Below are 27,046 nucleotides of genomic sequence, written 5' to 3' on the forward strand. Positions count from 1 at the left end.
AAGACAGGCTGACTTGAAAAAAATACCCCTGCATACGACTGCACAAACTCAACGGGAGGTTGGAGTGATGAAAGCTGCCTCAGCCATGTGGGCCTCCCCTTTATATGCCGTGTGAGCTGGTCGCGAGCCAGGTCAGGGTAATGCAAAAGCCACAACATTGGAGGGAAAATGGTAAACAATACACTTGTAACCTTGAGGCGTTGGATATGTGCCTGTGCCCTTGAGCATACAGGACTTCAGTTAAGTGGGTGTGTGTGTGTTCTGGTGCAATCCAGTGTTAGAGCGAGATTCTATCAAAGGTCATATTTGACATTTTGTTGATGTGAAGCAAGTTTTGCTCCTCCTTTGAAGATTAAAATAATCTGATTTGGAAATACTACACAAGCCTGTGAGAAAAAGGGAAAAATCTGTGTTGTGTTGTTTTGTGTTATTTTTATATAACAGCTTTATCTGTTTCTTTCCTTTTTTCAAGATACATCCATAATTGGGTTTCTTTAATTTTTTTCTATAAAAATGTTCGAAAGAGTTCTTCGTTATTATATACAGTTGCTTTTATTATAATATTTTCAAAATTGCATTTTGCTTTTTGATGTTAATTTGAAGGAATTACTTAGAACTTAGAACAGTATAATTGTGATTCCTCCATCAGGACTACCAGTAGATGGAGCAGCAGAGCTGTGAGGCATTAAACAAGATCTTTAGATTAACTGCATAATGTTGAAGTTGTGTAAACAAACTCTTTTCATGATAGATTTACTGCAGAAGCCAGAACATTCAATTAAAAAAAAAAATGTATTTGTCCCCAGGGGGTAATTGAAGGCACATAGAGCAGCTGCATTACAAAGGACAAGGCCATGTCCAAACATAAAACAAACAAAAATACAGCGTTGCTAGAACATGGGGTTTAAAAGGCTATTACATTTGACTGTGCCCAGGCCAATATAGATATTGCATGCTAATAAAAGTGGAGGGCCCTCTTTCAAAATATCCTTTGGACCATCATGTACTAGGTACAGCTTGAAAAAAATACATATGACATAATTACATTTTCATCATCAAACCCAATGATTTGTATATGAGGGCATCTGCTGTGTCTTTACAAACGCACTGTATCGGTGCAAAGACACATATTCGTCATTTGTCAACACAGCATGTATTTGTAAGGTGTTGTAGCCCGCCCTCATTGCTTTCTACAAACTATGAACTATTTGACCGGTGTCACATACCTCTACTTACTTTTAAGTCTGGGTGGATTTATTTAATTTTAATTTAATTCGATTTTATTTAGCAATGTATGACAAACCCAATGCGGTGTGGCTTTATATCTGCCTTTGTTCCATTTGCCCCTTCTGTATAAAGGACTCTGTGAATTCACTCACCGCCCACATACGAGTCCAAGAATGTGCACTGCTCAAATGGTGGACTGTGTGCTCAGGCTCCGCCTTGATAGCGATGCCCTGTATGATGGCTTAGATCTAGATTGTTCTGCATGATTAAGCAGAGACAACCCGCCTCCCCGGTTTTTCCCCGAAAACAGAAGTTAATGTAACCCCATCTCTGGACTCTGTGTGTTGTGGTCAACCACATCATTGTCTTCGCCACATGTGTAGAGAGTTGTTCAGAAGTGAACAAACAAGATTGATGGACAGCTGAAAAAAAAGTTGCTAAATGTCAGAACATGCATCATGATGTCTGAACAGAATGTATTATCTCCTCTTTCACTTTGACATTGTTAATGAGTATAAATACGATTATAACAATAATAATAAGTAATGACACACACTTTATGCTATGTGACCTGCCTGCACAACCTTGAGGAATTGATCTCACAATCAAACCCAGATGTTGCATAGTTTGAAAAAAAGATATGATAACAGAAGGAGATGAACTCACTCCCCGACCAACTTTCACTTAGAGTTCTGTCATATAGAGAGTGTATCCATCACTACACTTCTGTAATAAACTTTAGTTACATAAAACTTATGGAATCTGACTTTCCTCAATATAGTAGCATAGTTATACAGTACATTGCTTTTATTATGAGATGTTGGACATTGTGCCATTTTACTCATTATTGTATTCATTTATTTAATTGTATACTTCACAGTAGAGTTGTAGATCATACATTGGAAACCTGTGAAACTTTTTCGATATAAGTGTAAAGGTGGGAGTATTTAGTTAGTGGGAAATCCCATCAGGTAATCTGTCCTTGGCCTGGAGCAGCAAGACAGACATGGACATGTCAGCACTGTGGAAGGAAGGAGGAAACACTACCAGAGTTCAATAAGAGAGGGAAGATTTTCAACATATTTCCCCCAGATGGTTCATGTTAATGGTCCAGAGCACAGTGAATGCGAGCCAACAAAGGAGCAACCTCGGTGCTCTTAAGATTGTGTGTATGTACACATGGTGCAATTCAAGCTGTCCAGCAAACTGGCAGTGAGTGACCTACAGCCTCAGGCGGGTGCTCACACACTACAGCACCAGTCAGCTGAACTCACGGACCTGAATCTGACAGTAATCTTGAATGTTTTCTCTCTCTCTATCTACGTCTTCCTGTGTGCGTGCGTGCGTGTATGTGTGTTATACAGAGAATTGGGCCAGCTACATCCACATTTAAGTCATAAAAGGCAGTATAGTTGATACTTTTCACAGTTAAGTTAAGTATTTCATTGTCCGGAGCTGATTTTTTATTTATTTTTTCCTGCAGCCAAACTGTCACTTTTACAGTGATATGTCCCTTTTCTGGCCCAAATCAAAGTAATGGAAATGGGTCAATGTTGCAGTTGGTGGATGGAAGCTCTGAGGATATGACTAAGAGCTTCGAGCCGGGGAGAAAAGATGTTAGGAAACAGGAGTTGGGGAAGAAAGGGCATGAACCAACTCAATAGAAATTATAATGATGTTTTATGATGTTTTGATGATGTATGTAAACACCAATGACCAGTCAGTCTGTCTGGTGTTACGTATTCTTTTTCATGTGTTATGTATGTGAGTGCTTTCGTGCATACATCATAGCCTACATATGTGCACGTTGTGTGTGTGTTTGTGATATGTGATGTCAGTCTGCCCACGGCGGTGCAGTAGAATGGCTTGTGCTGAATATAAATCAGGTGACTGAACAGGCGGGGGTTTCTTCCCAGACAAGCCCAGAAGACTATGTAATGCCCACTCCTACACTACTGGTTTGCATGTGCACGTGCACGTGCACGTGCACGTGCACACACACACACACACACACACACACACACACACACACACACACACACACACACACACACACACACACACACACACACACACACACACACACACAGCCCCTTCTCCACTTGGTGAACAACACAACTAGCACTTGTATTTACCACTCTGCGTTCAGATAGACCACCCGGGTGGAGCGCAGAGTCTGAGGCTGATCGGACTCTATTCGGAGCTTTGAAATCATCTGGACAGGACCTTCAATTTGACTTCCTTTCTGTTGGACTAGTTTGTCTTTGGTCAATTTTATTCAATTCATTGTTGACATCCTCTTTGGCTACACACTGGACATTCTCGGTCCTGACTGTCCCTTTTATTATTCCCTGCTCTACTGGACTTGACTTCCCCTGCTGTGAATGCTGAGGTCAGTGTGCGACCCTCAGAAAAGTGGAGGTGAAGTGGTGACCATGTGGATCCCGACCCCCAGCATGACCCTCCCTCAGCGGCTGGTGCTGTACGGGACGTGTGTGGTGGCCCTGGTCAACTCTGTGGGCCTCTTGGTGCTCCTGCTCCAGCAGAACCAGCAACGTGCTCTGCTGGAGCAGACGGAGGCTCGGCTGACGGAGGTGCAGCAGAGCTCGGTGGTGGAGTTCCTGCAGGAGGTGCCCAGGGGAGCGGCAGGGTTGAGAGCGAGTGTGGGGGAACATCAGAAACAACAGCAGTACCAGTACCAGTACTCTAGGAACAAGAGGAGTGAAGAAGAGCTGCTGGATAAGGAGCTTCAGATGGAGCTTCCCCTGGACGTCGTGGGACCGGAGGAGGCAGACCAGCAGGAGGTCAGCCAGGAGGTGGGAGAGGAGACCGAGAAGAAAATCAGGCACGAGACCAAGCACAAGCACCAACTGCACAGCCAGAGTTACCACAAGGCACACGTCCAGGATGACATGATGATGATGATGACTTACTCCATGGTTCCGGTGAGAGGGGATAACCTGATGGTGGCTTGAAAGAGTGAGGGAGGGGAATATATTCCTAAATATCTTTTTTGTCTATGCTTATTATGCTGGATCATTAACTACTTGATAAAAAGGTCAATGGTCTTGACCATCAGCGGGCCACGAAGGTTCTAGATTCAGTTCTATACACCAACTTCATTTTAGAGAAAAATATCGTTACTTGGCCTTTATTTGACAGTTAATGTCACTTGGACACATTTTACAGAGAAGATGATCAGTCCATGAAATTTGATGCTGATTAAACTGTATGACAAAATGGTAAGCCGGTAAATTACCCTGACCAACTACAACAATAAAATGTTCCCTGAATAGCATCAGTGATAATTGTAAAATAATATGACATGGGCATTCTGCTATTTTTGTAACCTATTCAGTATATTTTGCTGATAACACTGTTATAGTTTAAAGTTTTACTTACAAAGGAGTGTTTTTACTAAGTTGTTTCTACTTAGGTAAATTATTGAAATACTTATTTCACTACGTGTGAACTTGGGGGCTCAACAGGGGCTCATTTCTGTTTAAGGGCCCAATAGGTGATCAACCCGGCCCTGTTGCCTAAACTCAATACATCTCAGTGTTCGAATTACATTTTGATATATTTTCGTTCTCTTTAGATCAAGTTGTTGATCGACATTTGCAATAGCACCAAGGGAGTCTGCATTGCCGGTATGTCTACATACTCATATACTATAAGCTACTCATGTCTACAATATCATTTTTTTTAAATTCTCTAACGTCCCTTTCACTTTCTGTTGCAGGACCCCCGGGACCGCCTGGTAAGTGAACACCAGATCCAAATGTAATATCCAGCCATATATTGTATGTGTCCTTTTGTGGTTTAGTGACCCATATCTTAGCAGAGTGTGTGTTTGTTTCCCATTCAGTTTCCCATTGGTGAATATTTTTGTTGTGTGTTGCTGTAGGTTTGCCCGGTGCAGACGGTCTGCCCGGACACAATGGAACTGATGGAATCCCAGGACTGAATGGACAGCCAGGGGCTGATGGGAAAAGAGGAAAAAAAGGTAAAGAATTTGTGAAGCCCTATAATCTGTTTTTACTCACTACTATCCCTTTGTAATAATACCTCAGGCGATGCTGGCCATTTTAGCGAGGATACTACTGGTTCAATGTAACAGTCAAAGGGTTGAGTGTAACCCAGGGGGTAAAAATAAAAAAATGGCAAGAAGGACAGTCACTTAAGGTCATGCGCACACACACACACACACACACACACACACACACAGGCACACACACACACACACACACACACACACACACACACACACACACACACACACACACAAAAGACACAAGCACAAAACATACCAACAGAGTCAGTCTCCTGAATCAACCATGCATCACAATGCCACAATGAATGTTGGATTGTATTCACAGCGGAGTTCACTTGTAATTCTTAAAGGAGGGAAGGGGTTGAAACGGCTGCCTTTTCTCTCACATTCTCAGCTAATATTATTCATCTCTGTGGTTTTGGCCTCTAGCTAAATGAACCGGAAAGATTCTCCCACTTCACTCTGTTCTCCTCCACAGTTGATGATGGCATGATTCACCGGAGGGAGTCAATGGAATAATTCATGGGCTTTAACAATAGAGGGGCAAAGTGTATTGAGTTTATGAATGCAGTCCTGATGGAGCTTTTCTGCATCATTCTGTCCTCCACACAGGGCCGCCAGGTGAGACTGGAGAACCAGGTGAAAAAGGAGAGCAAGGAGAGGCTGGTCCGCCCGGAGACAACGGACAACCGTCCAATGATGTCATTATTGAGGGCAAGTAGAGCTTTACACCTCAGGGTCTTGTTTAGAAGAAGTGTTTTTGTTGTGTCCATGCCGTGCGCCATTGACTTGTTCTGTTATATGAATGTTTTGTGCTCCATAGCATGGTACTAATGGTCAAAAGCTGTAAAGAAATGAATTAAAATCTAATTAAATAAGGACTTGTATCACTTAAAGCATAGTGCACAGCAAACTTAACAATACAAGGATGTTGGACATGTAATTAATTGATAGAATTTATTTCAATATTCCTGGATCTGACACATCCTCAGAACAGATCTCCTTTTTTCTCTCCAGACGGTTTAGATTTTCTCCCACTCTTCTTGTTACAGGTCCACCTGGTCCTCCCGGGCCCATGGGTCCTCCTGGGCCTCCAGGACCTCAGGGGCCTTCAAGAACAAGACACCACAGAGCCAACCTTCAGGCTGCTCAGACAATGGGTAACAGGCCTTTGCTGACCCAAGTCAAACATTTTACTATGCTGTTGAGATTGTAACTCTGATTTTTGGAAAGTTGGCAAAATGATCTCACCACAAGGTCCATGTGGTCTTTCTTCTGTAGTTTTTGCTTTGTATGTTTCCGTTAAATAAATAAAAATAAATATAATAATACAATTCTGACTTATACAGTATTTTAAGTGTTCTAAACAGCAGCAACAGGAACCAATATTTTTGCTAAGTATGTAGGCTACCGTAAAATGGAATTGTTTCCAACAGGGCCCTTATACGCAGCTCCAAATGACGAAACCTTGTCTGTGAAGGAGGCTGTGAAACTACACGAAAGGCCTGCTAAGAAGAACGGTGTGTTTTCAGATGAGTGTTTCTACATGTGCAATATCTGCTGTGTGTTAGAGATGTACAGTAAGCATCTGAACTGGTTGTCATTTCCCTTTCAGATTGCCTGATCAAGTCTCTGATCAACCCCAGGAATGTGACAAAGATGGAGAACACATTTGGCACATGGATGAAAGACACCGCTCGGCTAGACGACGAGCGGATATGGGTGGCAGATCACTTTTCTGGTAGGTAGGACCATCAGCACCTGGGTACAGATAGTGTCAATGCAATACAGGCGTGTTAGATTGTAGGACCTCTTAGAAAAGGTCCAAAAGATTTTCTTTAGCAGTCAACATTTTGCTCGTTGTCCCCCCCCTGTCCCCCACAGGTCGTGTGGTGAAGGAGTATAAAAGCATTGCCTCCTTCCAGAGCAACAAGAGTGAAGCTGTGGATGTCAGAAAGTTCTACCAAGGGTGTGGCCACACCGTCCACAACGGCTCCATCTACTATCATATCGCTGGTACCTCCAGCATTGCCAAGTAAGCTGCTTTGATGTCTTGACTGCGGTTCTGTTTTTGTCTTTGTTTTAGGTGATGACTGGTTGACTGAAACTGAATTTGCCCTACGAGGATAATTGAAGTTGTCTGAATTGAATTTAAATGAAGTTTTCCCCATTTGTTTCATCACTCACAACTTGCCTCTTGTTTTTTCACAGATTTGATTTCCACACCAAGAGGCTTCAAACTCTCACCATAGACAACGCTTTGTACCACAGCCTCTTCTACCTGCTCCACAACTCCAAGACCTACTTCAAACTGGCGGCAGATGAGAACGGCTTGTGGCTGATCTTTGCCTCCAGCGCGGACGAGAGCATCATGGTGGCCCAGCTGGACCAGAAGACCTTCTCCGTCACCTCCTACGTGAACACCACCTACCCGCGCACCAAGGCCGGCAACGCCTTCATCGCGTGCGGCGTCCTGTACGTCACCGACACCAAAGACACCAGAGTCTCCTTCGCTTTCGACCTGCTGAAGGGAAAGCCGGTCAACTTGACCTTTGACCTGAGGTCTCCAGGCGGAGTGCTGGCCATGCTCTCCTACAGCCCCAAGGACAGACACCTGTACGTGTGGGACAACAGCTACGTCCGCCTCTACGTGGTCCACTTCATCAATGACGAGTGAAAAAAACGTCTCATTCTTTCATCATTTTGAATTTGACTGAGAACATCCAGATGTGACTGTTACATGGTGAGAGAAAAATGAAAAAAATGCCAGCAGCCAGTTGAACAATTCACTCCATCTTTGGAAATTGGCCATATTAAAAGGTGCTCCGGGGAACTTTCAGTTTGTGTTAATTCTTGCACCCCCTTTGGACAAAAGTGGTAATGTTCTTACGCTAGCTGCTGGCATGAAGAAAAACTATGTAAAAATAGCATTCTTATTTCTTTGCACTGATGGTCATGTTTGCTGTTAAATGTAATTTATGATCAGAGGAAAAATTAGACCGTTCCAGAAATATTTCCAAAATTCCTTGTTGCACCTTTAAGGTTTTCAAAAGTGATGTTCACGTCACAATCTCAACTTCATGGTCCTGTAGAGAATTCTCCCGTCAGATGAAGGTGCAACCGGTTATTTAAAAGTCACCGTTTCACCAAGGCTTTTTTTGTCTCGATAATAATTATGAAATTGTCAAAAATAAATTGCCTACTGCTGTAATTATATCTTATTTAAAATGTTGCATGTGAGATTTTGGAGTAACTAACGGTGTGACAAACTTTTATATCATTTTTTATTGAACTTTTCTTATAACTTAAACTTTTGGTTCCATATGTGTTTTAGGTTGTGGTATTATTTAGTGTATTTGCATGACAGTGATCTTTTATGTATTTTTATATTGGTGTACAATTTATCCTATCTGACATTCCGTACATATACACAGTCCACCTTCCTTTTGTAATAAAGCAGCCATTCCCTGGCTGCTTATTCCTCTTGACAGAAAATCAAATAAAAACAGCGCCAAATCACCCTGATGAAATAAAAAGAATTTATTCACTTTACAAAGGTAAAACTCTGACCATGACCTGTTCCCTCACATATCGCCAGGCTCAAGTGCCCTAGTAAGCATCTACCCATGATATTGGCTTCTTTTGCATTATTACATGCACACGCACACACACACACACACATACACACACCAGTAGGACCATTGCTAAAACACTTAAGATACATACAGTACACATAGTGGGCAGAGAGAGGGAGAGAAACACAAATCTCTTTAATAAATACCATACATACACTTAACAAAAGTGACAACTAATCCAGCTGGTATGATACAAACCAAAAAATAAAGAAATGCTTTCATGTTTGTACAAGCTGTTGTGGTATTTCATATATATATATATATATTTATATAATTTATATATTAAAACTATTTCAAACGTTTTACTACTAGGCCAAATAAAGCCAGACATTCATTTGTAAATAACAACTTCTTCTTCTTCAATATCCTATTTATTTGAAATAAACTTTTTAGTGTCTCCATAATTTTGAGTGCAAATAACTATTCCTTATGGATGAAAGAGTAAAAACAACCAGTGAGGTATAACACACACGTACATACAGCAGACTGTGTTTGCACATCTCCCAGTCAGGTACAGTAAAAGCCCCTTACATTCCTAAAATAAAAGGCAATAAGTTAAACAGTTTTACAAAGGAATGGCAAACAAAACAAAACAAAACACAGACATATAAATAATTTAAATAATGAAATAAAAAACTTAAATTCAGGAATACGTTGTGCAAGACCAGAAGTGAACCTTTGTGTTTCTGCTCCGGGCGGGCGGGCGGGCTTGTTTTAGGCTTTTTGGAACCAGACAGATGGAGACATTGAAAATCACAGTCACAGGAATTAAAACACGTCATCTTCCAAACAGGAATGTTTCTAGCAGTTGAGTGCGCCACACAAACAGGCATTTGAGGGCAGGTGGGCGGGCAGGGCAGGCGTACAGATGGAAGACACAGAGTGAACACACACCCCAGAGGACCTACACCGGGCAGGGGGAGGGGGGCGAGCCCAGACCAGGAGAGGCCACAGTGAGTGATGGGTAGCCATAAAAAGGGGTGTGGGTGAGGGAGGGAGGGGGTCACCACAGGAGCAATGCACCATCAACTCTTCCATAAGGGCTGATGCAAGCCGGGCAAAAAGGCAGGAGGGGGCGGGGAAAACCATTGAAACAAAATGCAGATTCCGACAACTCGATTCACACTGGAAACCACTGACTTATTAACAAACCACAGTGCTGGTTACAATAGAATGCTAAGAGATTTTTCAGCTGTGGGCACAAAATGACGACAGTTACACACTTTTAAAAGTTTTGCTTGAGCACTTTTACAGAGCACTATCAATAGACCTGTGATTGCACCGCGTAACGAGAACAGGACATGCATAGCTTTCCTATGGACACACTCTAGGAGTAGAGATTTCTGGAATAAAATTACAATAAATCTAGCTTTTTTTAAAATCAAGTATGATACCTTTTGCTTGTAACGTTGCTTTCAGAAAAAAAAAAAGATTTGCAGCTCCGTTTTTCATTCTGGATTATGATTTACATCAAGAGTAAACCCCGTGAACACTGCACACTCTTGAAAGACGGCCAAAAGCGTGGGGATCTTTTGACCAACTTTTCCAACCCATCAATTATATACTATCAATGCCTAGCGAGAGTGTTACAGAAGCATTTTTGTTGTTTTTTCTTTCTGTCTCTTTTCCTCTTTGGACCCTTTCAGAAGTGGAGGTAAAGCGTTACAGGACGTCCACCAAGCTGCTGGGGATATTGTAGCGGTCGGGGAGGACCCTCATCTTCAGGGTTCCGTCCGCTCCACAGGTGAATATACGGTTGCCCGGCCGCGTCTCCACCTGCATGACGCCGGCGCCGATGTTGCGGAAGATGGACTGCTTGGCGTGCTCGGTGCTGAACGAGTGCATGAGCCCGTGGCCCGCTAACTTCCACACCTAAAGAAAGACAAAGCAGAAAGGAGAGAGAGGAGGGAACAGGTGTTAAGTTTATTTTCTTTCTTTGTTCACACCAGCCATAGTGTTCCGTTTTATTTATTTCATATGAGGAGCCTGCCGCTGCAATTGTCAAGTGCCAAAATTCAATTTGAGTGCTGTGTACAAAAAAAAAGTTGGTTTCTGTTCTTTTCTGCATCCAATAAACAACTAATACAAATCAAGCTGATAAATGTCTCACCACACCCAGCATGGTTTCATATGGCACTATTAAGAGGCTAGGGAAAACTGAGTGAGTGATATTGTATTGATTTCTCAAAAATGGCTTTATAATGCAGCAAAAACCTCCTCCTGCAGTTCATTAAATCCATGCAAACATCTGAAGGCAGCCGGCCACATGTGATGACTAATCAGCAGCCCTTTGATTTAAAGTGGAACTACCAGAGCGCACGGCCGTCTGCTGTGTTTTTTTTTTACCTTCATTAAAATCAAACACAAACAAACAACACCAGGCTGCTGCAAAATAACTTCTCAAGTCTATATCTTGAATAAGACATTAAGCCCTCAGTATACAATCAAAGTATGGCTTAATGTGTTTTGGCAGGTCGGTAACTTAAGCGATGGGAGAATGCAGCATCACCTTCATGTTGCCCTCGGCCGAGCCAGTGACGAAGAAGTCCTCGAAGGCATCCAGAGTGAGGGCCTTGATGGCAGAGTCGTGGGCCTGGAAAGTGTGGAGCAGCTGCCTCTGGCGGATGTCAAACACACACACAAAGCCCTTCCTGCCTCCAGTGATCAGCAGCTGCTGTTTAGGAGCATACTGCAGCACAGTGGCCCCGTTCTCGTGGCAAGGGAAAGCTGGAAGGGGGTAGGAAGAAATATGAAATTTGATCACAATTCCATACATACCTTTTTACATACAGGGGGGACTTGTTTGAAGCATTTGGGATTTCTTACCGTGGACCATGCTATTGCTAGGTGAAATCAGAGTATCCCAAAGGCAGACATTTCTGTTGACAAAAGTAAAACAGGGATACTATTAGTGAGGTGACGACACAGAAAGATGAGTGTTGGTTAAATGGTGTCCTCAGCTCAGAGGCGCTGACCTATTATCATTGGACTGTCCGGCTGTTGCGATGAGGCTGGAGGACGTGATGAAGGCAAAATCCCCACAGGTCTTTGTGTGGCACTGCCAACTCTGTACACAAAAAAAGTACATTATTTAATGATTTATATACTGTATATTGATATGTCTGTAAATATGTGTATGTGTGTGCTGACACGGTTATGAATGAGATGGGAGATGGCCTCACCAGGTAGGGTTTAGGGTTGGAGGATGTCTGGTTGACTTGCCAGAGACTGAGGAAGCCCTCTCCGTCAGCAACTCCACACTACAAGAGGAGTACAGGGAAATCAGAGCATTCAGACCAGATAGACAAAACACAGGCGTTGCAGTGTGTGTGTGCGCGTGTGTGCATGTGTGTGTACCTTATTGCCCTGGGAGTTGAAATAGAGACGAGTGACTCTAGCATTTCCTGCTTGTCTGAAGCAAATGAGCTGCTGTGGTCTGTTCCATTCAAACATTCTCACACTACCGTCCTGAGCCCCTGTCATGTCTGACATACAGACACAAAGTAGGGGAGAAATTATAATTAGAAATGAATGGAGAGATGATCATACATTTGAAATGTATAATGCAATAGACCTCCTAGGTTTCATCATTCAGTGTAGGCACTTACAATACTGATATATAGGGTGGGATGTCATTCTCTTCACATTATTTAGATTCCTCTTCATAATCTGAAAAAAAAACACAATGCAAACATCAATATAGGTTTACATAATTGCATATGAAGCCAAGCTAATATGATTTGGCTCATTTTAAATAATACAAAATAATAATATATGCTTTGTACACTCATTACTTACTCACTACTTACTGGTGAAAACAAATATTACAGGATTTGACCAGAAACATTTCAATAAATAATACGCTGAAGAACATTACCATTGCATTGACAAAATGCCTTCATGTCAATTGGAGTTCGACTAATTTGATCTGCTTTCACCTTAAGTTAAAGGTTAAAGTTAAGCAGTCAACCACATATCCTGCACATTTCAGATGGGGATAACACCTCGACCACAGTGTTTATGTCCGTGTTATTCATCGTGAATGGGAAAACTTAAATTTCATTCCGAACATTTGCCCATTTTCTGTTATGACCGTCTGCAAATAAATCATCTGTTTTCAAAAGTCAACACTAAATTTCCTGTTTGTTGTGATCACTGCTGAACATCAGAGGACTAGCATCCAGGAATTAAATGGCTGTGATCTTTAAACAATCGGGACAACAGCAGAGACTTGAGAAAAGCCCCTTCCCTGATCCACTGAGCCTGTCTGACACCCTCAATGTCCTGTTCTCCTCATGAGTATCGCCCGCAACATTTATCACCATGCCTGGGACATGGAGAACCCTGGCTGTGTGTTAAGGGTGACGCAAATCTGTACCTTGGGTTCGCCGGCTGTGAGAGCCTGCTGCTATCTGTGTTTATATGTGTCCCTCTCTGCCATGCACACCATTGTCTGTATCAGCCTCCATAGACTCAGCAGGACAGCTGTTTAGTCGGCATGGCTCAGTTTGATAAGGATTCAAAATACTAACTTCTCCTGACGATGTGCATGGGGGGGATGGGCATAGTCACATTACATCTTACAGTAGTCCATTGCATATTGAACTCTGATTACATTTTTTACAACTTTAATAAAACATCGACTTGTGGAGCACAGGTTGCTGTAAAATCAAAAGACTGCAGTTGATTGCATATATTCTGCCTCCATCTTTAGGCTTCCAAACATGACTTATATTCCCCCTACTGGCACTTAGTGAGAACTGCATATCCATCACTGTGTGGATCGGCTGTGTTGTGTCTATTTGTGTTTGTGGCGCATAGACTCCGTACCACGCTGGCTCCCATGCTGGTCTGCCCGCTGCCCAGCCAAGGCATGGAGGCAGAGACCTGCTGCATCTGTGGGGCTGCAAAGGAGTTCGGCTGGGCAATGTTGGTCTGAGAAGAACGGATGTCCAAGTCGTCAGAGCTGCAAAACGAAACACAACCAAAATGTTTTGTGGAGATGTTTGAAACATGGATGATGCACAAAGACTTAAGACATCAGCTGTTCAAATTCAAAACAAAGCTTGGCCAGTAACTTACAGGGTTTCTGCTAGACATATCTAATAAAACTGGAGACTTTTAAATGTAATTTTGAATGCCACTGAGAATGTAACTTAATACCGGTTTCATAATTGTATAGGCCGAGTAGGAGAGTATGAGGGAAAACCATTAGGGACAATATGAATAGAATAATGTATTATTATATCACTTGTCATTAGTTCCCAGTTCCCATTGAAAATAATTAGTTACAATATAATAAGGTAAAGTAATGTTAACTGGACTCTGAAAATCAGCTGATGTCATTATAAAACGTACACTTTCCCGTAAGATGATATGTGTCCTAGCTATTGAGCATAGCAGTAGGTGTTAAACAGGGCTTAATAGGTTTAAGAGTGCTAAGTGGAATTCAACAAAAAAAAAGAATTGAACAGCCTCCTGCACACAAACTACAATCTAGTGTTTAGGTTGTATGTGTAGAATCTCCTAACAGACCGCAATTGAATACAAAAAACTATTTATATGTATATAACATTACTGGCCTATTTTTCACAAGGTACTTCTTAATCAGAATACTGAAGGTGCTCACCTGCGGGACTCCTTATCAAAGTCGTCCCCAATCCATGTGTATGGCTGAACCGCCACCAGACTGGACACATCCACTTCCTGGACATCATGAGTGGAGGCCAACACTATCTCATTGGAATTAGCCTGGAATGAATGGAAAGTGGGAAAAAGAGGGTTATGTAATATGGTTCCCTTTCCTAAAAATTAATTGATATGGATTATGAAAGTAACCTTAATAATAAATGACATCTTCTTAATTATGGAAATAAAGTGCTTCCCAGTTACTCTTTAACTCTCACATGTCTCACACACACAACTTACCTTATTGATGGCAAATGCCATGATTATATCAGACTCCTTATGAATGATTCTAGCTTTGCCTCCTGGGTAGCCCAGATCTGCCTCCACCTGAAAAAGGCAAGAAAACCCAGACATTCAAGATGCATTTCAGCTGTAGAAAGGGTTCCGGTGCCACAGAGTAAACATTTTAGAAAAATAAGTTTAGAAGTAATTTCTTCCTAAATAATGTTAATTCCCTTCCATGAAAAATAGGGCATACATAATATATACATCCAAACCCCTTGCTTTGGGTCATCAAGTTGCCACATTCAACATTCATAAGCGGAGAGAATTAATCTTAGGACAATTTGTAAATTATAACCACACAATTAAATATTGACATTTTCGACCGTTGGTTTGGAATTCCCCAGTCACAACACCCTGCAGGATTAGCAACCTGACACAGCCCTGACAGTGAGCATGCACGTTAGTAAGTGAACTGTACTGTATGTATCAACTCTCTTAGGGGGAGTTTTATTCATTTTTATTGTTTTGCTTTTGGGTCCAGCAGAATCAGTCCAGCTAGAGAGGAGAAAGGAGTGAGAAACCCAGGGAAACGTCTTATTAGAAGGGATCAGAAGTGAAGTAATGCGAGTGGAAGTCATAGGTGTCCCAGCGAGAGGAAAATATTAGACGTTAGATCTAAGCTTTAGCACTTTCAGTAGATTTTATGCCAGAAGAATTGCCAGAACAGTCACAACCAGGTCAAGCTGGAGAGGAGACATCAAATCACCCAGTTTGGTGCTACCACTAACCCACACCCTGCAAACCTTAAACCTGTGCAAAATGGTGCTCAATAATTATGTTGAAGTTTCAATGTAATTGCTCCTTGAAGCTTGGCTTTGCAGTGACTCTAACAGACAGAGAAGAGGGCCAGACAGAGCCAGGGCCTGGGCTGGTTACAGTAAATAATACTACCTTGTAGGGATGGCTAGCTCCTGCTATGCAGTTTGGGCTTATACCGTCCATATGGTTCTCTAAAAACTACACAACACACACACACACAGGCAATATAGACACACAACACACCAACACGGCACAACACGAAAAAACACATGCACAAACATAGGAAAAACATGGAATGAAAAGAAAATGTAAAAAAAACTTGATACTTGGTGATAAAGTGCAAATAACTCTGAACCCAGTCCGCCTCATTAGCACAGAGCGACAGTCATGTAACAGAATAAATGGATGATTGCTACAGTTTAATTTAAGGTAATCAGGGTACTCCAGCTAGCAAAGACGTATGTCAAATAATGAAAAAAAAACTAAGCATCTGGGACCATAATCACTGTTTTTTTTGTCTAATTTAGGACTAGCAGCTACAATAGCAGTCTTACAGGAGAGTGATTACACAATGATGACTATTTCCAGACATCACAAAAGGCAGTGAAGGGTCCCGTACTTGATTAAGGACATCTATGAGGTCAAAGCAATGATAAAGACAATAATTAAAGATAAATGCTCAGTGAGTGAGCCCTTCTCAATGTATTACAGTGGAGTGATGGGTTTAGATTCATGGGCGAGACCTGGCTCCACAGGCATTTAAATGTATCTGTCGGATAGTAATCCATGGTGGCTGAATGATCACGTTCAAAAGGACTATAACTGCATAGGATAAATAACCGCAATAAATCAATTTCTTTCCAAGCTTTAGTGTGGAGAGTGTGCAGAGTCTGTGCAAAAATAATTGAAATTAAATTTAAATATATACTGAATTGGCCCAGATATAATGTCCCTGGATAAAAAGGAACCTCTTTGAATAAAAGGGAATTAGAATTTGAGTTAAAAATAAACAACAATACATTTATTTGTTCTGTCTTTTTATCACATACTTAAACACGCACCCTGTAGTTCTGCAAAGATGCATTTTAAGGCTTCTGCTGTCTTCTAACCAGACATCCTGACAATATATTTCCTGACTGCGTGACAGTTATTCAATGACTATTATGTATCTTATCAATCCCTATCACTGTGGGCGTCATGTGGTTATTATGGCTTTTTTCTACTGTAAGCCTACTTTTTTAAAACACAGTCACAATGTCTTTACATCCGTCGATCCTGGCACTGTAGTTCAGTTACAGCAACTCAAGCCAGTCAACAGGGTCATTTGCTTAAAAAAAACTGTAGATGAGTTACAAATCCCTAGCAGTTGAATGTGAAACAACACTACTTTTAAAAGACACAGTTTATTCTTATATTTGGGCCAATACTGTATAGTGATTGTTATAGGGGAAGTGAACAAATAAAAAAAGGGAAAATGCAAACACTCTGCTTTCAATATGAACTAACATGACTTGTTAAATGAAATGATGAAGGGATTTGATCTTTGGAGTTAATCAACACTGAACTCAAAACGAGCAGAACTATGTTGTCATGTGTGTGGGCTGCTTACCTCACTCTGCTTCCTCTTCTTAGTGAAGATGTAACGGATCAAGGTCTCCTGAAGAACTTCCTGTTTGACCAGGAAATGCCAAAGACGCCGGGTTGGAAAGGACTGGTGGTTCTTTGTCCTGACGGAGACAATATGGACGAAAAACAAGTTGTTCCCAAGTGAGTTAAATTGTGGTAAATCTCACATTTGTTATTTAATAAAATACAGTATATATGCTATTGACATTGCATTTCTTTGACGTCAAAATGTATTATAAGATGTTCTGTCTGTCTGCCAAAGGGTGTCTGACTTCTCAATAGTGTTGTTTTGTCAAGCGAGGATTGTTCTAAATTAAAGTAAAAAAGGGATGTCGTTTCGAGCCTTATGCAACCTGTGATTTGATATTTGCAGTTTTTCTGTGGTCTGTGGAATTACATTTTATATCATTCATTTTCCTTGAATTAAGTATTAAAGTAAGGATTGCCATAATATATTATGAACTTAAAAAGTAACACTAGTACGTTGTTTGGTAAATGCTTGAAATACCCAGCCCTATTGTGTGAAAGTGTGGCTACATGTGTGTACACTTTATATGATTTTTTAATACGCACTTGAAGGGTGTGTTGTCTGGCTCCAGCATGGCCTTGTGTCGGAGAATGGCGGGGCCACCTCCTGCGCTGAGGTCAGTGGGGAAGGTGTTGATGTAGTTGGGAGGCGGGCCGTCAAACTTGTTCATTCGCTCCAGCAGAAGCTGCTCCCAGTTCTCTAATGTCTTCAACACGGCGTTGCAGAAAGGCGAGGTGACTGGCAGGTCTGTTACACAAAGACATATATGGATATACATGATGTACTGCATACATACTACAGCAAAAACATTTTTTTTTTTTAATGTTTATCTTTACTGATTATTTTCAAATTACACACAAATATTTTAGGTATCTTCACACAAAAAATAAATCTAAATGTATAATACGGTTTAAGGAGCTGTTATGGATCAATGGTGTGTACCTTGGAAGTCTAGGCCAGTGAGAGGGAGGAAGTTCTTGACGTTGTGATGAGCCAGTTTCACCATGACCAGGCGGATCAGAGCCCAGCTACATCGCACACAGACGGACAGACAGACAGACAGACAGACAGACAGACAGACAGGAACTTTGAGAATCTGTACCATAGGCACCAGGAAAAATAGGTTGCAGAAATATAAAGAAAAGAGGGCAACGCGTCTACCTGTAGGAGTTGGGGTCACAGTGCTCGGTTATCTGTGTGTCAGAGAGGAAGGCGTCGTCATCGTCCTCTTCTTCGTCCTCTGCGCCGCTCTCGTCTGAGTCATACAGAGCGCTGCTGTCGGTCAGCGGCAGGAAGGGCTGAGAGAGGGAGGGAGGAATGATGGAAAAGAAAGAGAACATTTAAAAAAGTCCAAATCTAATGAGTTGAGTCCACACACAATTGGCCGCTGCAACATAAAATATACAGACGTGGACCCATAAATACAGCAGGGATGAAGCTCGAGTGTCGGGTCAGAACAACAGAGTGAGAAGATAGCTATGTTTGACAGTGTCAGCCATTTTTGTCCCCTTTTCTTCTCTTTGTAGATCTGATTGACCAATTACATAATGTAAGCTACGTACAGATACATAAACACTTTTAAAGGCTAAAGATTTCTAATATTTTTAAGATTCTTTTTTTGGGCCTTTTTAAATAGTTTTTTATTAGACAGTTTGGAGAGACAGAGGTGAAATGGGATAGAGAGGCGAATGACATCCGCCACCGGTATGACTGTGTGTGAATGCGTGGAACCTGGAACCCTGTAAAGCGCTTTGAATGCCTAGAAAGGCGCTATACAAACCCAATCCATTATTACATGCAGAGAACGACCGAGGGCCGGATTCGAACCCGTGGTCTGCTGCTGCTGCGGACTGAGCCTCTATGGGCGGGTGCTCTAACCACTACACACAACCTTTTTAACAGTGAAGTTATGAACACAAAACATAAGAGAAAGTAGAACTGTAAAAAAGTGAAATCAACTTTTAGAAGTAAGACTCAGTGGCTTACTTTGGCCACAAAGTAATCCCACATGCTCAGCTCTGGGGGGATGAACTTCTCCCTGTACGCGGGCCTCTCGGCGGGCACAGGAGGCGGGGTGGCCGGCGGGGTCTCCTTCACGGGCCGTCCGGGGACCAGCATCCTCATGTTGAACCTCCGTCTGGAGCGGTCAACGTCCTCCGGAGGTTGAACAGGAGCCACTGTGGGGAGGAGGAGAAGAATGAATAGATTAGTATCAATCAAACACAATGAACTCTGATGATAAGGTCTTTTATGCAGCAGGCTGTAGCTCCGTACAAATGGTGAGGATGGGCAGAGGGCTGGGTTTCGTTTTTTAAAAGCCAAAAAGAAAGTCAAGAATTAGATCAAAAGGAAGTGTGAACTACATCCGCACACTTGCACAAGAGCACTGTGTCAACCACGGAGCCTAATAAAACACTTTCTGTATTCTGTCTCTACTAAATAACTTTGAGTTCTACGACTTTTTCACGAGTCATAGCACACAAAAAGGAAATCGATGCATTTGGAGAACAAAAAAATAGAGATACTGAAAAATGCTCAAATAGGATGGAGGAGGAACAGGGAAACACACACACTAGGTTGTGCACAAACCTGCACCGTTATTCTGGGTGACTATCTCTGGCAAATCACAACCAGACAAAACAAGACAAGACACAAACTAGAGCAGACAGTGCAGTTAGACACACAGATACCACACAGGCCGTAACATAATTCAATTGGTAAATATTTGACGTGACGCGTGGCACAAAAAACACACACACACACACACAGGGGAGGAAAAAGCATCAAACAACCATAGCGAATCTGTCGAGCAGTCATGTGCTAAGCGTTTTCTTGTATCCACACACAGCACTTGAGGGAGGCAAACACGATGGGAGTGGTGACTGTAACGTGTTGATTTTGTATTTAAAAATAAATGAGTGGTAACGTGACAGGAACGGTATAAATCTGTAACATTTGTGTATGGCTCTGCGTTTGTGACATGCATGTCAGTTTTCAGCTGTGCTCAAGAGGAGAAAAGGTTTTAATATTCGTTAGGAAGGGGAGAGAGTGCTATCAGCAGGCTGACATTTAAGATCCTCTCTATCCAGCTCTTCAAAAAGGCTCTTGGCTTTGCTGAGTGCTATCTCAAGACACTGCAGTGATATAGTGTAAATGCCAGCCTGTATCTCTTCCTCTCACAATAAATACAATGTGTGAGCAGAGAATACCTTGGCCCTTATAAATATTGATGAAGACGCAGCACAGCTACTCACAAAGTGGCTTCATTTCTACAAATCTAAAAAAAAATGCGATGCAGACAAACCGTTTAGTCATGTCACATAGGAGCTACTACCATCTATGATTTAGTTATTACCTTTACTAAAAAAACACACTACTGACATGGAGTAAATCTAGTCCATTCACATTTTATTTAGACATTCAGTTCAAGAAACTGGACACAACAGAACTAGTGACGCAGCTGCTGCTCTACAGTAGTATTTCCATTACGTCTAATAACCTCTCAAGGTGTACCTGGTTTAGTCTCAGATTCAGATTTAGTCTGAGAGGGCTGCTCAGCCTTGGCCTCTGAACACTCCTTGCTTGGCCCAGCTGTTGCTTCGGAGGCACAACAACGGGAATGACACAATGAGATGAGCATATAGAGAGGACGTTACAACACAAAACATGCAATGCAGTACACACACGCTCACACAACAGCTGTTGGCTTATCAACAACACTGAACGCAGATGACTAAATGTCTTCATAGCACTAGTAAAAACTTTTGGATTTGTGATGGTGGGCATTCAGTAGTAGCTGCACAAGAGAGAGAGAGAGAGAGAGAGAGAGAGAGAGAGAGAGAGGAGGGGTAAAGTCAAGCAATCCGCAACAATGCAAAACCGGTACAGCAACCATGCACCGCAATCCTGCAAACCAGCACTGCAAATCCACCAGCCCAGTTACTCACAGCTGGCCTTAGTGCCCAAGCCCTCTCCCCTTGAAACGGGAGGAGGGGCTGGTTTGGGGTTTGGGCTGAGGCTGCTCTGCTCAGGTCTTCCTGTCTCCTGAGACTCCTCTGGCCTGGCTGCCTCAAAATCAGCGGGCACTGGGACACAGGGGCAGAGGGCACACTCACACAAGACACCACACAGCAGCAGCATCGTAGGAGCATCAACAGGACGGCTGTAATAGGACGTCTAAGTAACTAATGGAGACAGGCCTGAGGGATGGAAGCATTGCCTTAAGATCAGAGGTAAGTTAGATTGTCAAAAGAAAATGTCAACAGATGGACCAGAAGAGGCCGGTGGCAAGAAAAGAGTGTCGAGACTAGATTGTGACACATATACACAACGACGGTGATGATGATGGAAATAAGGGTTTTAATTGTTATTATTACACAGCACTGATACATTCTGTGTTCTGATTGGACAATCATGCCATTCTACATGGAGAATCATGCCATTCTGTTATTTCTCGATAATGCCCTGCTGTTCAGGATAAGTCACAGTTGCTATGGGCCTACGGACATTGTTCTGATCGGTCACTTCCTTGAATATCAATCCGCTGCCAGACGTCTACAAACAGTAAGGCATGGTTAATGTCTGATAAAAATACTGCAGTCAAGAAAATGTGAGAATAGTCCGAAAAGACTCCGGTCGAGGAGACGTGAGTAAGTTTGGCCACAAAGTAACATAGTTACTGTTGTTATGGAGGTACTTCTGACTGTAGCGGACTATTTGTTGTACTGTAGCAATGTAAGCAATAAAAGCATTTCTAAATCAATAAAACCAAATCTTGATAAAGTTAGTAGTCGTGTGCTGAGCACGGTAATGTTTAGCGAACGGGTCACATACTAGATTATCCCTTACGTAGTTTATAATAGTTAACTACAAAACAGGGTACCTGGTGGCGCTTCGGGCCTCTTTGGCTTGATAATGACTTTGGCCCCTCCCCCGAAGACGGCGGCCCACATGCGGTTGTTGAGGGGATGTGCGGCCAGGCGGAAGAGTTCGTTGCTGCTGTGCGTGCCCATGCCGTGGATGAGCAGGGCCAGATAGACGGCCACCACCGCCTCACACAGCAGCACGTTGAGCTTGGGCTGGTCCTCCTCTCTGGCAGGGGTCAGCAGGGAAATCAGTGATGAGACACCTGCAGGGGGACAGTGGGGGGCACTCACATCAGCACAACATAGGATGTGTAGGAGAAAAGAAAAAATCAACCCGCAATCGCACAATACAGAACGACCCGGTTATCAAACATTGGCATGATGGCGTGATCAGTCTCTGTCTCTCTGTTTCCTTCCCAGAGGCCATGAAGCTCCTATTTTAGAACACCATCTGTGCACAAACACAGACCGTCTGCCTCTTGCTTTGCTCTGCTTTTTATCCTTATGCCTCTTGTCATACTCTCTCTTATTCAAGTCTTTGATGCTCAGAGATATGCCGTTTTCCCCTTCCTATACATTTTAGGAAGATTATGGAATACAATCTAATTAAGATTATTATGATTAATCTGAACCAGCCAATGGAAGATAAGTATACAGTAGTATCAATCAAATCTAAACCCCCCCAAAATGCAAGTTTTTTGGAAAAAAGCAGGGGCTGAAGTTACCTGGCCACTGTGCAGGAGCGGAGTTGGGAGTTATATGCTCTTCAATGCTTTCCGTGCGGAGTCGTTTCCTCTCGCTGAGTAACAGGCCCTGGTACACCATCCCTGTAAACTGGTTAGCCTCTGTCTGGCTGCTGCAAAAGCCAACAACAGAAAGGTTAAGCAGTGAGTCACAACAAACCATACAAAATGTCTTCCAGTATTTTTGGGAAAGACGTAAATAGGCTAAAGTAGCAGTGGCAGAGCCCTTTGTGGACTAGTAAGTGAAACCAACACACAACAGGCATCTATGGTGTTGAAAATTGTATTTAGCAATTATTTTTAAATTTTAAATTTTCACAATGGCAAATGAAATCAGGCAGAGGCTGTTGGACATGTGGCGATATTGCAATCCACACTCACCTGTAGCTGTGGCTGTCACACAGAGCTTGATAGACACACGCAGACAGAGATGCTGCCAGTGTGTGGAGAGTATTCACCTGAGGGTTAAAAGAAAAAGACACATTTTACTTCTTCAACATCAAAACAAACAACTTCAGATGACTGTGAGAAAGGTTTGCAGACTCTACACTTAGTCTATGTATTAAATCAGATTCATATTTGAGTTCTGACCCGATCGTCCATGATCTCAGGATGCGGCGGATTCTCCATAAAGGTGACTGTGTGGAGGATGTCGTGGATGTGGTTGCCAAGGTGCAGAACTGGATTGGCGATCACCGTCTTTGTGGTGGCGATGCAAGCCGACAGCAGAGGCAGTGTAGTGGGCAGAGGCAGAGGAGACTGCAACTGCTTCACTGTGGTCTCCTGCAAAGTGAAACAGAAAAGGAGATGCACATCTGCTTCTTTTGCTCAAGAGAAGGGGGTTTTGCATTATTCAAAAGTTGGAGTCAGTGATTCTGGAGAATACTTTTGTGTCAAAATCAGTGAATGTCTCCTCACGATATGATACCTGTATGTGCTATGTGTGCACTGAAAAATAATCTGGTGTCTATACACAGCCTAGGCTCGGTAAACTGGTGTGTAAATAAAGAGTATGTAAACAAAGGGGGCCCACTGTAGCTAGCAACATGCCCGTTTATAAACACTGGATTTCTTTTCAGCGCACACACAGAACGGAGAGGTAGCAGACCGCCGTGACGATATATTTATTGATTTTGACGTAAAGTGATTTTGAACAACAAGCATTCTCCAGAATCGCTGAATCCACCTTTAATCGACTAGAACTACAGAGCACGCCGGTGTCTGTGTTTGAGTGTGTATGTATGTGTACCTGCTGGCTCTCCTGCAGGAGGAACAGGAGCTCCATGCGAACAGAGGTGACCCCTCCTCCCTTGGCTCCGTGGAGGCTGCAGTAGGACAGGAAGACCCTGAGCAGAGCCTGGTTCTTTCTCAGCCAGGCCTTGCGCCTCTCAGAGTGCTGCTGCTTGGCCTGCAGACGCCGCCGCTCCATCTGGTGACGCTCGTAGGCCCCGGCGTCCGTCCGTTCAAAGACCTCGTCTGATATGTCCACTGATGCCGTGCGCTCTCTCCAGTGCTCCACCTCCGACTCCTCGTCCTTCCCTTCCACCTTTGTCAACAAAGGAGAAAAAAAGGAAACGTTTTTTCAATACATAAGAGGGGTTAAGTGATACATCAATATCCATGGATTGATGTATTGATTCATTGGCAAAAGATCGAACCATATGCTACACCCAAACAGCGATGCATATCGACGTCTTTAATTTACGTTTTTATTTTGCATTCTCTCTGCACATATGTGGGTGACGCTATTCACACTAAAATAATGGATTGTTTTTTAATTTAAATATCTGGAAGAACTCAAAAATAAAATGGTAAAATATTTAAGTTGGGCATATGATGTCGTCTGATATGGATTGCAGGCCCTTGATTCGAATCGGAGTCGTATCAGACTCGCAGCAGACTTTGCGATATCGTTGTCTAATGAATCAATCTAATATCTTATTGTGATGAAACCAGCGATTTACACCTCTAATACCTAGTCAAACCTGCAAAAGTGAACATAAAGTTGCATAAAACTGCATCAAATATGATCAAAGTGTTGTTACCTTGTAGTTGCAGATAGTGTGCATGGCTGCTATCTCTTTCTCCAGCCAACTGTAGAGCTGAAAGCGGAGTTTCCCTCCGTCCACCTCGAAGCCTGTGGCCAGCGTACGCAGCTCTGTCATCAGGATCTTCAGACAGGCCCGGAACTTCAGCTGCTCTGCTATCACGTCAACCTCTGACTCGCCCTGAAATACAGATAAGAGTGGTAAATGAAAAGGCCGGCTCTGTGCTGACTCGCTGACCTTACGGTGGCATCCATTGCAAAGCCTGAAGTGTTTAAAGCTGCCCAAAATTTACAATGGAAGTTGTCAAAGGGTCTCAAGCATCTTCTCCTACAGACTAACAAAGTGAATTCCATTAGGGAACCTTTCAGAAGAATAGTTAGTGTTGGCCATATCTTTGGCAATAATTGTTACATCCAAATGAATTTCATTGAATGCAAAATAGCTTGAAGATTGATTCAATTCAACACTGGATTTAAAATTAAAATCTCTTTAATGCTGCTATTATACAATCTATAACCAAATTATATCCAATACTCATTCCAGCATTCGTGGTTGTTCTTAGTGGATTCTTGATACATTTTTCCCTACCTGTGAGTTGTCTTTGTGCAGTTTGGGGGCCCCACTCTCTGGGTCTGCTTTGGTCTCAGGCTCAGTTTTCTTCATGGTCAGACCATCGTCATCCTCATCCGAATCCTCTGCTTTGTCTTCTCCCCAGTCCAGCTGCAGCCCGTCCTCCTCCACTTTGACCAGTGGCTGGCTCCAGTCCAAGCCGCCCACGCTCTCGTTTCCTCCCCAGGCTTGAGCAGGTGCCGCTGGGGTGGCCCAGTCCAAACCTCCTCCTCCTCCTCCGTTCTCCAGGGGTTGGCTGGAGTTCAGGTTGGCCTTGGACGAAGCCTTGCTGAGAGGTGAGGAGCCAGATTTCTTGGTGACTTTGGGGATCTTGGAGAGCACTTCCAGAGCCAGAACCGGGCAGCCCACCTATAGAAGATGTAGATATGATTAAAAAACAAAGCAGGCCTATACAAGTTTTTGTATGGCAAAAGGTATGGTAGATAAAGGGTCCTAAGCGCATTAAAAACAAATTGAATTGGAGTGAGTGGCCGTATTCTTGATGAGCCCTACCTTGAAGTGTGCATTAGCCGTGGTGAAGAACAGCTTGCGCTCGATGAGGTTGATCTCCACCGCGCTGCTCTTCTCGGCGGTGAGGCTGACGTTGGTGGCCGTGCCCTCTGGATTTTTAAAGTGACGACGGATGATCAAAGGGTGTGTCCTCAGGTAGTTATAGAAACTGAACACCACAGGGTTGCAGGATTTCACCATCACATCTAAAAAAGGAAAAAGATAAATAGAAAAGCCATTGAAGTCAAGCACACAATGAACGCAAATGAGCACAGCAAAAAGGGTGTGAGTGGAACTTACTGTGTAATACACTACTTCTCAAATCAAATCAAATCAAATCAGTTTGATTTGTATTGATATCACAAATAGACATTTGCCTCAGTGGGCTTCACATTCCATACATTATGACACCCTAGAACCTTAGCTCTGCTGAGAAAAAACTCCCAGTAAAAAACCCTTTATCGGGATTAAAACATTTAGAAACTTCATGGAGAGTTGACAGACGGACTACTAAAATGTACGCAACCAACTGACCAGGGTTCTCGTCCTCCTCTTTGGGGATGCGCTCCAGCAGTGTGTCTAGGGCCTGGGTGTAGTCCTTCATGATCCAGTAGGCTATGCTGCGGAGGAAGGGGTCGGGGTGCAGTCTGGAACAGTGGTAAGCGCTTCCGTCCCTGTTGCAGCCCAGAACCTTCTGGTACAGGAGGCTTTGGCAGGTGGAGGAGTTCTCAAAGTCGGCCTCATACAGCCGCGCCACTATCATGGCTAACTGGATATCCTCCATCTTCTCCATCAACACCTACACAACATTGGACAGCGGAAGGGAGAGGCACATTAAAACTGCAGTTTAAAAAGGTGCCCAGAGGAACTTTCAGTTTGGGTTCATTCTTGCACCCCCTTTGGACAAAAGCGGTAGTGTTTTTACTAGGCCAGCTGTTGTTCCTGGGTGAGCGTACCCATGACAAACAA

The 27,046-nt window shown here is 42.9% G+C and overlaps 2 protein-coding genes across 3 annotated transcripts in view; one reads left to right on the top strand and one right to left on the bottom strand.

The window, feature by feature from the left end:
• Positions 1–3,388: 3,388 nt before the first annotated feature.
• On the top strand, positions 3,389–8,657 carry gldn (gliomedin). The gene is made up of 10 exons (XM_080026697.1): positions 3,389–4,172; positions 4,826–4,877; positions 4,970–4,987; positions 5,135–5,233; positions 5,894–5,995; positions 6,334–6,441; positions 6,718–6,801; positions 6,897–7,022; positions 7,166–7,316; positions 7,493–8,657. The coding sequence occupies exons 1-10, from the start codon at positions 3,612–3,614 to the stop codon at positions 7,956–7,958; spliced, it is 1,767 nt and encodes a 588-aa protein (XP_079882823.1). The 5' UTR covers positions 3,389–3,611; the 3' UTR covers positions 7,959–8,657.
• A 144-nt stretch (positions 8,658–8,801) lies between these two features.
• dmxl2 (Dmx-like 2) overlaps positions 8,802–27,046 on the bottom strand; it is a 45,345-nt gene continuing 27,100 nt past the window's right edge. For both annotated transcript variants that reach the window (XM_080026676.1, XM_080026675.1), the window contains exons 30-54: positions 26,612–26,876; positions 26,081–26,283; positions 25,547–25,936; positions 24,956–25,138; positions 24,160–24,456; positions 23,502–23,693; positions 23,292–23,368; positions 22,893–23,023; positions 22,185–22,430; positions 19,289–19,479; positions 18,464–18,600; positions 18,245–18,330; positions 17,848–18,049; positions 17,258–17,375; positions 15,781–15,846; positions 14,845–14,931; positions 14,546–14,667; positions 13,747–13,882; positions 12,525–12,585; positions 12,274–12,401; positions 12,099–12,176; positions 11,892–11,983; positions 11,743–11,795; positions 11,426–11,643; positions 8,802–10,788 (exon numbers count right to left, since the gene is read on the bottom strand). In XM_080026676.1, the coding sequence (XP_079882802.1) occupies positions 10,579–10,788; positions 11,426–11,643; positions 11,743–11,795; positions 11,892–11,983; positions 12,099–12,176; positions 12,274–12,401; positions 12,525–12,585; positions 13,747–13,882; positions 14,546–14,667; positions 14,845–14,931; positions 15,781–15,846; positions 17,258–17,375; positions 17,848–18,049; positions 18,245–18,330; positions 18,464–18,600; positions 19,289–19,479; positions 22,185–22,430; positions 22,893–23,023; positions 23,292–23,368; positions 23,502–23,693; positions 24,160–24,456; positions 24,956–25,138; positions 25,547–25,936; positions 26,081–26,283; positions 26,612–26,876 (3,969 nt within the window). In that variant the 3' untranslated portion in view covers positions 8,802–10,578. The remainder of the gene's footprint in view (positions 10,789–11,425; positions 11,644–11,742; positions 11,796–11,891; positions 11,984–12,098; positions 12,177–12,273; positions 12,402–12,524; positions 12,586–13,746; positions 13,883–14,545; positions 14,668–14,844; positions 14,932–15,780; positions 15,847–17,257; positions 17,376–17,847; positions 18,050–18,244; positions 18,331–18,463; positions 18,601–19,288; positions 19,480–22,184; positions 22,431–22,892; positions 23,024–23,291; positions 23,369–23,501; positions 23,694–24,159; positions 24,457–24,955; positions 25,139–25,546; positions 25,937–26,080; positions 26,284–26,611; positions 26,877–27,046) is intronic.

Source organism: Ammodytes marinus, assembly GCF_949987685.1.
Source record: "Ammodytes marinus genome assembly, chromosome: 1".
Taxonomy (NCBI): Eukaryota; Metazoa; Chordata; class Actinopteri; order Uranoscopiformes; family Ammodytidae; genus Ammodytes; species Ammodytes marinus.

Bases quoted from the DNA above. Each gene is read 5' to 3' on its own strand.
- gldn (XM_080026697.1), top strand. From the start codon at position 3,612: ATGCTGAGGTCAGTGTGCGACCCTCAGAAAAGTGGAGGTGAAGTGGTG. The intron at 5,234-5,893 runs GTAAAGAATTTG...TCCTCCACACAG, and splicing joins TGGGAAAAGAGGAAAAAAAG to GGCCGCCAGGTGAGACTGGA. The intron at 6,802-6,896 runs GTGTGTTTTCAG...TTTCCCTTTCAG, and splicing joins AAGGCCTGCTAAGAAGAACG to ATTGCCTGATCAAGTCTCTG.